The sequence below is a fragment of the Trichosurus vulpecula genome, chromosome 2 (genome assembly GCF_011100635.1).
Source record: "Trichosurus vulpecula isolate mTriVul1 chromosome 2, mTriVul1.pri, whole genome shotgun sequence".
Lineage (NCBI taxonomy): Eukaryota > Metazoa > Chordata > Mammalia > Diprotodontia > Phalangeridae > Trichosurus > Trichosurus vulpecula.
In genome coordinates, this window is record NC_050574.1 from 362,618,758 (window position 1) to 362,631,065 (window position 12,308).

Below are 12,308 nucleotides of genomic sequence, written 5' to 3' on the forward strand. Positions count from 1 at the left end.
CTTTGCATACAGTTGTAAAGGTCAGATGAACACAAAACTTTTTTCAAGTATTATTTCCTTCTATTAAAGTCCCAGTGTGAGCCTTCATTTTGGTATAGAGGGAACCTCAGGCTCTTGAAGGCTGTGCCAGCAGAATGCATGCCAGGGTATGTGCTACCAAGCTGGAGAGACTTTGAGTGGTTAAAAGATATTAGGCTCTATTATCTGTCTTCTGAGGACCAAAGACGCTTGTCATCACCAAGTTAGCTTAAGGTGATAAACTTTTTAGTTATAGCAATTCTCCAAGACCATATATTAAGTCTTAAAGATCTTTGTTGGAGAGTACTCTCCCTGACAAAATCACAGATCCTTGAAGTATTAAAATATAATAAAACAAGATCTTTCCTTTATTGTTTTTTGCAAAAGGAAAGTATAAATACATGTAGATGTGATAATTATAGCTGACAAGCCAGTCTAGAGTAAAAAAAAAAAAAAACAACTACTTGGCTTAGGAAGTAAATGATAGAAATAAATGTAAAAGGGCACTGTGGAGAAACTTTTCTTTTATCTTTTCAGTGCAAACAACTTCTTAGCTCCTTATGTCCATTGAGACTATTATCCTGGATGTAATCAGTTACTGCAGAATTTTTCCACAGTAACCATGTCATTCTTAGATTTTTAGGGGGCAAATGGCTCAAAGTTATCTTTTAAATAAGATCTTTTATGGGAAGATTTTAAAAAGGAAACTCTGGTTAGTCTTCAGTTTAGTTTTGAATTTACTATCCTATTTGGATTACTCACTTCGGATTTAATTTATTTCATGGCTTAAATGTACTTGTTTAACTTGATTTTTTGTTTGTTAGAGGTTTGTTTGTTTTTTAAAGAAATATGTATTTATTTTTTATTTTTTAATAAACTGCTGAAAACAGCTAATGAATGTTCTCAATTCCCTGGTTTTTAAGGGCTTAAGATAGGCCTTTAGTTTGTTACCAGATGGTTGAAATAAAAAGAAACATTAGCTCCGTGGACTGAAGAGAATGTTTTGGTGTAGAAAGTAGTTTGAAATGGAGTTTAATGAGAATTCCATAATTGGTTCAAGACTCCTTTGTGTGATCCTGGTTCTCCTAGCTGTATCTGGAAAGAGTAGGTAATATTAAGCTATGTTTTATTCAACTGATCTTGGTGAAAGGGTGATGCCACTAATGTTTATATCGAATAAATAAGAATCAAATTATAATTTACATTTAACAATGATTGGTTTAATTTAATCAACTCTAAAACTTAGAGGTTTTCAGTGTATATTATAAAATATTTTGTGGGAGACTGAGTTAAGGGCAAAACTTCCAAGTCACGAATGATTTCTTTTGGTGTTGCTCTGCTTTTATAGGTATCTTATGTTGGAAAAAGCATCAGATGATCTTGTTGAACGAAGCCACATTTTTAGCAGCTTCTTTTATAAATGCTTGACTAGAAAAGAAAATAATTCAACAGAAGAAAATCCAAACCTTTCGTAAGTTGACTTTCTGAGGTGTTATGTTTTGTTTTGCTGTTTCTTTGTCATTTCCTTTTGAACCCTGTGTTAACATTGCCTTTTTAAAAATATTTTTAAATATTTTGTTAAACGATTAACATTGAACATAAATACATCTAACTAAATTTGCTTAGTAACTCATTAAATTTAAATTATTTTAAATTAATAAATGATCATTTTTCAGTCACTCCCTTTATATCTTCATTAGAATTCTTTTTCTATTCATTCTTCTTCACTTTTACCCCATTTATGTAGTCTTAGTGTGGTATATAGCTTTCTGGTTCTGTTTTTTTTTTCTTTTCAGTATTCCATATAGTTTTTTAAAAGTTATTTTTGTAACCTGAAAGTTATAAATATTACATATTTGTATATATTTTGTTCCTGTTGGTCATAAATGCATTATAGTATTATCTTAAAGTACAATAATTTATTGATTCATTCCCCTGTTGTTTTCAGTTTTTTAAAATGATATTAGAATGAAAATCTTTGTACAGCTAGGTTTTTTCCTATTAATATTTCCAGAGTATACTGCAACAATGGAAATATTAGGACAAAGAGAATAAGTATTTCTGTAATTTTATCATGGTACTATCAGATTGCTAACTAAAAAAAGATCATACAAGTTTGTAATTCCACCAGTAACGGATGATTGTACCTGTTGTTCCATAACTTCACCATTATTGGACTTTGCTTTTAATTATATTTGTGCATTTGATGGGTGTGAATTAGTACTTCAAAGTTATTTAAATTTGCTTCTCTTTATTAGTGAATTTGAACATTTAAAAAAATTTTTTATTTTTCAATTAATAAATACTTATAAGAAAACAAGAAAAATAAAACTCTTGTAACACATACTCATTGTCAAGCAAAACAAATTTCCTCATTGTCCATGACTGAACATGTATACCAAGTGTCCCAAAGTAAGTCCTAAGTACAGTTCTGTATGAATCTCATGTGCAATTCTTTACTAAAACTTTTGGGACATCCTGTATTTCATTGTACATCTTCAATCCATCAACTCTGTTTCCAGTTTTTTGCCACTATAAGAAAGAGGTGCAGCAGTCGCCTGGATAATCAAAATTAATGATAAGTTTAAATGTAGTGAGACTGCCTGAAACTACACATTGTAGCAGATTAATTTTTTCTGAAACATTGTTTTCATCATGTCCCTTTACTTGGAGAAATAAAGTAATATTCTTAGAATGAACTTTGTGAGATAGAAATAGAACACTTTGCTCCCCAAACCCACAGACACAGTAATTAATGATCCTGAACACACACAATGTTATCAGAATTTGTTACATGATATGTTTAAAATCACACTTTGGACTACAAGGATTAGAATTGTCAATGTTATTGATAGTGTAAGCCTTCCAGGATGAAATAAAGGAGAGAGAAGTTACGTTTTCTTCTCAAAGTTGGGATTAGAGATAGGTAAATACATGAAGTAAGAATAACATAAAAGTATACTTAGCACTTCAGACTTTTAATACCCTGCTCCTAAATTTCACATATATAAAATTGATTTTTACGTTACATATATTTTATGTGTCTTACATTGAGGTTGTTTTCAAGTGACGTGCTTACCTATATAGATCCCCTTCCCCCCAAAAAACTAAGACAAACTACATTACATTTTTTAAGAGTAAAATTTTTCAAGGAAATCTGATTTGTATTATTTAGGGACTACATTTTGATTTAATAAATCTTTGTTAATAAACATTGTATCAAGTTTTTTCCTACAAATATACATAAATTCAATTTAAATTACATATGAATCTTGAATTTTATTTCTTTATTAACATGGAGCCAAATTTGCCAGTATGGGAGCCAAATTTCACCAACCAGTTAATCAATAGGTATTAATGAGCATTTGCTCTTTAACTAGCATTTTTAGAAATACTGAAGAAAGCATAGAATATATTTCCTGCCCTTGAAAAGCTTAAAATTTGATGGGAAAGTCAAGGCTAACATTATGAAATAATTAGAAACAAAATAAGCTATTACATAATAGGGGTTCAAATTTTTGTTCAGAGAAGAAAGTGCTACTAACTACCTAAATACTAATTAGTATTATATTAAAGTACAATAATTTATTGATTCATTCCCCTGCTGTTGGACGTTAAATTGTTTTCAGTTTTTAAATATAATATTACAATGAAAATCTTTGTACAGCTAGTTTTTTCCTATGAATATTACTACAATAATTAACTAATAATAAATGCTAACTAAATAAATACTGAATAAATTACCTGGACTGGAGCCTCTCCACTATAGTACTGTCCTCATGACCTGTCTTTCCCTTTAGAGATCCCTTTATAATTTTTTTTTTTGGTATTACAGCAAGTAAATTCTTTTGGATCATCTCCTTACACCAATAACAATTGCTCAATAATAGAATATGTTATCAAACTTTCAATTTTCATACTGATTTATAAAACTAGCCCTTTAAAATTGGTTCTTTTTGTATTTTGTGTATTGAATTTCATTAAGCTAAATAGAAAGCATCATCTTCTTATTTTTACTGTATGTCAAACAATTTTTGGCAAGCAGTAAAAAAAGTCCTGTGAAAGCACTTACATTTCATATCTGATTGTACTTTAAGCTAATTGGAGATACAGTAAACAAAAGCACAGAAACTTTTTATGGTGCCTATTAAATGAAACAAAAATTGAATCCAATCTCCCTGGAAGACTGGAACTCTTTGATGGTTTCTTTTTAATCACCTTTAGTGTCATTTAGCTAGTCCCTATCATTAGTCATAGTATAGTCACCAAAAATTTCTTTAATTGTTTGTGTTGGTTGATCTTTGTCTTTTCAGGAAGAAACTGTCACTACTTTGTAGTTGTTACTGTGCTTCCATATCTTGAATCTCAAAGGATGTACTACTATTTTTTACATGTGGAGGTGGTACTATTGGCCTATCACTAATATGGCAGGTATTCTGGAGCTGTTTTCCAAGAGAGATGAATTTGCACTGATCCGTCCACACTCTCTTGCCTAGCAATTATGACCAAGAACATATGTTTAGATATTAAAACCTAGTCTTTTGACAAATCTCAAGTTTTAATTGCCTCCACGATTTCACACTTTCCTCCCCACCCCCATTCCAGTGGGCATGCATCCTCCTTATGTTATCACTGAGACACCTCCTAAGAGCCCTTCATTTGACAGGTGAAACATTATCTTTCTTTTCATCCTGTTTCTTTCATTCTCATAACTCTGAGCATGTATTTTAACTGTTAACTCTACTAATCTTTCACAAATCCCACTGTGATTGTTTATAAAGAGAGGGTTTCCATTTTCAGTACTAGTACTTTTCCTCTTCCTTTTCCTACCCCTAATTGCCATCCTACTCCAAATAACCAATACAGTGTTTTGGAAATCCTCACTCATTTTACTAATAATTTGTATTATTTTTAAATACAGTTATAGCAAATAGAGAAATATAAGTGCAATAGTATTCATTTTCTCATGTACTTTTGTTCTTTTTAAAATTCAGTTTTGTTTTATTTTCAGTTCTCACATTCTTTCCCATCTCCCTCTTCCTCCCTTACTCACTGAGAAAGCAAAAAAACCCCAACCCCAACTCATTACAAATATGTATAGTTACACAAAACAAATTCCTACATTAGCTATGTTTCAGGAAAAAAAAGTAAAAAAAAAGAAAGAAAGAAAGAAAGAAAAGGAAATATAATTTAATCTGCACTGAGTCCATATTTCATCATGAGTTCTTTGGAATTGTGGTTGGCTGTTGTTACTAACTTTCAGAGCTGATTATCTTTACAATATTGCTGTTGTTGTATAAATTGTTCTCCTGGTTCTCCTCACTTCACTTTGCATCATGTATCATGCAAGTCTTTCTAGGTTTTTCTGAAACCATCCCCTTCATCCTTTTTTATAGTACAATAATATTCTATCACATTTGTATACCGTAACATGTTCAGCCATTCCCCAGTTTATGGGTTCTCCTCAGTTTTCAATTCTTTGCCACCACAAAAAGAACTGCTATAAATATTTTTCTTCATATAGGCCCCTTTCCTCTTTCTTTGTTCTCTTTTGGGTAGTGGTATCTGTGAGTTAAAGGGTAAGTACAATTTTATAGCTTTTTGGGCATAGTTCCAAATTGTTCTCCAGAACAGGTGGACAGCTCCACCAATAGTGTGTGCCTTTACTTTGGAACAACAAAATATCTTGTGAACTTTGTACCCATGTAATTTGTTATTGTTTGTAAGTACAGTGTACCCCAAACGTTTGCTTTAGGTGAACAAATTGAGTCTGTAAATAATTTGTTTGGATGCTCTTGATGTTATATCGTGAAAATAGAATTCTCCCTTAATTGCTGTTGGCAATTGATTCACAATGAACTCATGTCTTGGAGATTTCTTTAACTACTGAGTAAGCTTTTGTTTTAGCAAGTTTGTGATTGGGGTGTATGCATCATGAGGTGACCAAATCTCACATTAACAAAGTTATTGAATCTACTGCCCTTATGAAGTTATAATGCCTCCTTTGACAATCAGGTTGCAGTAGTTATTTGTTTTAGTGGTATAAATTATGAATTATTTTTAGTATGATAGCCTAAAATTGCTGTATTTTGCTTATTAGAAAGAAACAAACTAAAAAAGAAATAACTAACTCAAGAGATTTTGCTAAAATAGTTGCCTTATAGAAGACAATGTTTTGAGATTTTAAACAAATAAGCCAACTGAAGTAGAATATTTTTTGTGGAGTGTAAACATCTTAGAGAGAAGATCTACACTAACCAGTTTGAGCACATGCTTCTAATTCCTTTCTCTTTTTCATTCACTCATTCACTGCTATGATGTGCCAAGTTCTATTTTCAGATTAAAAAAATAGTAACCCAGAGGTCTTTCTTCCACAACTTTAAGGGAAAATTCTTGTCATATTGTAAGAACTTAACAAATGCTTTTTGATTGATTGATTATGGAACCAAAATGTGTTTTTTTCCCATATTTACAGAATGGCACAGAGAAGACATAAAAGAGTACGTACATGGACTCGTCATATAAACATCTTTAATAAAGATTACATCTTTGTACCTGTAAATGAGGCGTAAGTTTGGCTGTTATTTTAAAAATAAGATAGAAGGGAGTTTTTAGAAGGTGTTGTTCTTTTAGATGTAGATGCACTAAAAGGTATCACTTTCTAAATTATCAGCTTTATTTTCAATATATCCTCATAAAAGCAACTCATAAATTTTTGCTTTGCATGTACTACATCGTAATTCACTAGAATTCTGTTGTACTAGAACTCAGTGTGATGTGGAGTGAATTGAACATTTTTAAAGAAGTTTTGGGAAAACAGTTTGTCTTCCCTGAACCCTCTTGCTCAAAGGGAGAAGGGAATGTTGCCCTGACTCAAAATACAGTAAGATTTCTCAAGGGCTTCTCCTTAGTTGTATAACATATGCTTGTTAAGTATTACAGCATAACTTCTGCAAACCCTCTCGTAGCAAGGACTCCTAAAGAAGTGGAATTGACAAAGTTTGGGCTGCCTTGGTGTAAAGATCAGAGGGGTTTTAGAGGACACAGCCATCATGTCCAACTGGGAATCAGAGAAGTGTCCTTGAAAGAGGTTGGATGTAACATGGATGTGAAATAAGGGGAAAGATTTTGACAGGTAGAAATGATAAAAAGGCATTGCAGGAGAGGAAACATCTTGTGCAAAGGTTTCTATGTACACAGGTAAAAGCTCATGGTTTATCTGTAGTGTAAGGAAGTTATGGCATAGGAATCACAGAATTACAGTGGTCTAGAAGGAAGCCCAGAAGTTGTTCAGGCCAACTTCTTTGTTTTATACGTGAGGTAATAGTCTGAGAGAAGGTAATTACAGACTGTAATTGTAAGTCAGGATTTGAATCCAGGTTCTCTGACTCCAAACACAGTGCTTTCCTCTTCACTGTGGATTGAGACCATGTTAGAGTATGAAGTGTCAGACTCCATACTAATTAAGTTAGAAATCAGAAGAGGGAAACTTTAGAAGTTTTTGAGCTGGGACATGATTTGATTTGATTATTTTTGATTTAGGAAGATGAATCTGACAGATGCATAGGATAGAAAGGTGATACAGTAGAAAGAAAATTTAGAGCCAGAAGACGGAATATCTGTTCCCATGTGTGTGACTGAGTTCCTCATTCGTAAAATCAGGAGGTTGGATTAGATGATATATATTATCTCTTTCAACTCTTAAGTGGATGCTATGATCCTTTGACTGGAAGCTGATAAACCAACAGCACCCCCTGCCAAGTGGGGTGTTATTAAGTAGTCCAAGTGGGAAATACTTAGGAAATTCCAGTGGAAATTGAAAGAGAAAATTGATGCAACATGTTTCAAATTTATACGACTTGGTAACAGATTGTATATGAGAGGGAAAGGAGAGCGAGATATGGAAGAAGACTAAGATTTTGAGCCTAGGTGGCTAAGAAAATGATGATTCAGATAACAGACGTAGCCAATTCAGGAGACAGAGTTAGTATAAAGGGAAGATGATGAATGTAAAAAAGAAATCTTAAAAAATAATTATATGGTTCCCATTTTTCTAGGGTATTAAGGTTACAAAGCACTTCCCCAAAATCATTATTGTGCTTCTACTTCCAGCATCTCTCATACCACCTTTACTTAGTGACCTCTCCTTTGACTTTCACTCCATTCTTTTATATCATCTTGTCTAGATCTTGGTGGCAGTTTATCTGGTCATCCTTCCTTTTGAAGAAGTTCAGTACCTGGGTCACTCTCTTCTTCTCCACATCAAACATTGCCTTTATATTTGTAGACTTAACTTACATGTTGATTTTTCCTTTTTGGAATGGACCATTGATTTCATCATTGTATTGGGAAGCTTCTCATGATAGACGTCTTCTACCAATGAAGATTAGCACCTTCTCTGAAATGTATAGTCTCAAGAGTTGCTTGCAACATGACGGGTTAAGTCACTTGCCAAAGTTACATAGCCAGTAGGTGTCAGAGGAAGACTTAGACCAGGGATGGAGAACCTGTGGCCTCGAGGCCACATGTGGCCCTCTAGGTCTTTGGGTATGACCTTTTGAGTGAGTCCAAGTTTTACAGAACAAATCCTTTTATTAAGGGAATTTGTTCTGTGGAGTTTGGATTCAGTTAAAGGGCCACACTTGTTAGTTATGGTGTAGTGGGTGGTATTGTGTAACTCTTCTTCTGATCCTGTTCTGATTTCTTTTTTTCTTTTCTTTTTAAATTTCTTTTTTATTTTTAGTTTACTACAGTCAGTTCCACAAGTTTTTGAGTTCCAAATTTTCTTCCCCTCCCTTTCCTCCCCCCTTCCCCCCAGACAGCCTGTGATCTGATATAAGTTTCCACATATACCTTCGCATTAAACTTATTTACACAATAGTCAAATTGTATAAAGAAGAATTATAATCAATGGAATGAATCATGAAAAAGAAGAAATAAAACCAAAAAAGAAGGAAAACAAAAGATAGCAAATAGTTTGCCTCAACCTGCATTCAGACTCCGTAATTCTTTCTCAGGATATGAATAGCTTTTTCCATCATGAGTTTTTTGGAGCTGTCCTAGAATCTTGTATTGCTAAGAAAAGCCAACTATATCAAAGTTAGTCATCACAGATAACGTGTGTCTGTAATTGTGTATAATGTTCTCCTGGTTCTGCTCCCTTCATTGATCATCAGATCACGTACATTTTTCCAGGTTATTATGAAGTCCATCAATCTTACCTAAATTAATTTACTTATTAAGTATCATACCAATCAAACTACCAAAAATTATTTTACAGAGCTAGATAAAATAATAAGAAAATTCATCTGGAAGAACATTTCTTTTTTTCAAATAACTTATCATGTGGAGAGTACCATACCACTCTCTCTTTGAACCTATGAGTCTCTCCTCTGAGCCATACCTTCCTGGGTACCCAATCACTTCCTCTACATAGTACAGCACAACACAACACAAACACAAACATAAAACTCTGTCTTATAGAAACTGATTTCTTGAAGTGTGCAACAAGCAATTCTTCACTCCTAGCAAAGTTCATTACAAGCTCCCTGTCCCATACCCTTCCACCTCTGTGGTATTACTTCAGGCTGGTGCCAGATTGTTCCCTTTTCACTGGCTTTACTCAGTTCCCACTCATTCCTCTATGATCCCCCCCTCTGTCCTGTTCTTACCCTCCCACCACGACAAAGGCAGGAGCAGAAATCAGAAACTTCTCATCTACGTCTCCTCTTCAGGCTTGATCATTCATGACCTGTACCCCTTGTCTCAACATCTCCTTTCCTTGTCTGAGGCAGCTGGGTGGTGGTGCTGTAGATAGAGTGCTGGGTGTGGAGTCAAAAACAGCTGATTTCAAATTTGGCCTCATATATTCACAAGATGTGTGACCCTGGGCAAGTGATTTAACCTCTGTATGCCTCAGCTTCCTCATCTGTAAAATGGAGATAATAATAATAGCACCTACCTCCCAGGATTGTTGTGAGGCTCAAATGAGATAATATTTGTAAATTGTTTAGCACAGTGTCTGGCACATAGTAGGTGCTATATAAATATTATTATTAATCTGAAAGGAGCATTCTTATGTTATCCCACCACTCATAACAATAATATAATGATGAGGGGTTGAGATTTCTTTTACTTGATATATTCATTTTTTTCACTTAGATATTGGGGCTCTTTATTTGAATTGTTTGATGTAGTGAGAGGAGAGCTGTTCTTATGAAACCTCTCATTATATTATTCTCACAGGATTTGAGTCACATTTATTTGTAGTGCTAAGAATGTCAGTGATTTTTTCCATGCATTAGATTTTTTCTTGTCTTTCAGATAACTTGAAAATTGATTCCCTCCATGCATTCAAAATTAAGTCATCTCCAACATGGACCTCTTTTTTAATACTAGGTCTTTTCAATCCTCATGTAGCACATTGATATTGGATGATGATATTGGAGATATGTGTTGTTTCCTCTGTTATTGATGGAGAGAGTATAGCTATAGTGATATTGTTAAAGTAATTTTACCTGATCTCTCCCATTTTTTGTTTATTTGTTGATCTCCTCCTATCTAGTTCTATGCTTAAGTGGTCTTGAGAAGATCTAGTTTAATTGGGCCTCTTACCAAACTGTCTAAAACTTATTTCTTTTCCTCTACTATTCTGGCTATTATGATATTGCTCATAATTTTCCATCATCCTTCTCGATATTATAAATGAGTTTATATTCTATACTAGCATTGCCCTTGACTGAGGCCTAGCAAAGAAAATAGGTGTTTATCAGATTAGATGGTTTCTAGACTCTTTTAGGCTTCTTTTTGTGGTAGTTGGTTAACACTGATTCAACTTCCTTAGGAAATGGTGATAATCTATGTCAATTACTTTAATAATTAAACTGATTAAATCAATTTCTCTTTTTGAGGAGTAAATAACTTATTTAAAGTATATTAGGTTGAAGTTGTTTTAATTGCATTTGTTGTCTTCTCATTTTTAGTATTCTAATTTGGTTTTGATTTTTAATTTTTCTCTAACAAGTCAGTGGCCTAACTTTATGAAGAAAATTGATTTAGAAATGACTCTTACATTAGTAAGCAATTATATCCTATGTGCTAAGATAAAAATGTTTAATTTTTTTGTGATTATTTTTGTGCTTGCTACGTCTAGTGCCTCTTGACCCTCTTCTTGATGAAAGTATTCATTATATATGGTCATGAAGCTTTTGTGTAGTCTAGAAGCATTTAACTTCTTGTTTCTTACTCATGAGTTATATTTCTTGAGATTTTTTTTCCATTCTCTCTTAGGTCCACTTCTGTTTTAGTCACTAAATATTAGAATATATGGTGGTTTAATTTGGAAGGTCTTATTTTTAGTTATTAATAGAACTTGTCTGTCTACTTATCCCCTGTAACCAGTGTTGGTATGTAAACTATGGTAATTTTCATGATGATTTTTTAAATGAATTTTTATTGTGAGTTGTGAACTACAAGATGTCCATATATCCAATGAAGTGGACCTTTTTGTTGTCTTTGTACAAGATTAAACTATTTCTGTCAGCTCTTTTCTTTGGTTATTCAAGAAGGATCCATGAGCCATCATATTTAGCAAAATATCCTTTTGCTTCAACTTAAAGAAATGTCATTATTGATTTTTTTTTAGTTTCTCTAGTAAAAAAGATTTTTAACTTTTTCTTATATAACCTGTTGGCCCTTTTGGTAGTTTGGTGAGGCCTATGGATCTCTTCTTAGAATTGTGTTTTGAACACACAAAATAAAATTTATAAGCTAATAAAGAAAATCAATTTACTGAAGCTTATAAAGGAAATCAATTATACTGAAGCATAGTTAACAAATTAAGATAAAAAATTTGTGGTCCTTAGGTTGAGAACTCTTTCTCTAATAACATGTCTGCTCATTGGTTTTGGATAATGATCTCACATTTGGAGTGCTCACAGTTAATTCTGTTTTTGAAATGTGCTAAAACTAGGTGATTGTTTGTACCTTTTATTTCTTTTCCACTAATCACTGGAGAAGTAGAAAGTGGCTGTCCACACTGGATTGGTGGCTCTTTTATATTTTAATTTGCTAGACTGTGTGATACAGTTGAGTAGATAAGCTATAAAGCTGGTCTGTCAGGACATATGCATTCCATAGATATTGAACATTGATAATTAACTAGGTCCAGAATTGAATAGAAGTTGGAGGATAGGCTGGATTGCTTTTGGGAAATTGAATATGCTTTCCTACTGTCAGTCAATGAGCATCTATTAAACACCTGATACATGTCAGACACTGTTCTAAGTGAT

At 33.1% G+C, this 12,308-nt stretch overlaps 1 protein-coding gene across 1 annotated transcript in view; it reads left to right on the plus strand.

The window, feature by feature from the left end:
• Positions 1 to 12,308, plus strand: part of SENP7 (SUMO specific peptidase 7) — a 161,139-nt gene that overhangs the window by 120,857 nt on the left and 27,974 nt on the right. Inside the window, exons 17-18 of the mRNA XM_036745023.1 lie at positions 1,367 to 1,489; positions 6,494 to 6,586. Of these exons, the coding sequence (XP_036600918.1) occupies positions 1,367 to 1,489; positions 6,494 to 6,586 (216 nt within the window). The remainder of the gene's footprint in view (positions 1 to 1,366; positions 1,490 to 6,493; positions 6,587 to 12,308) is intronic.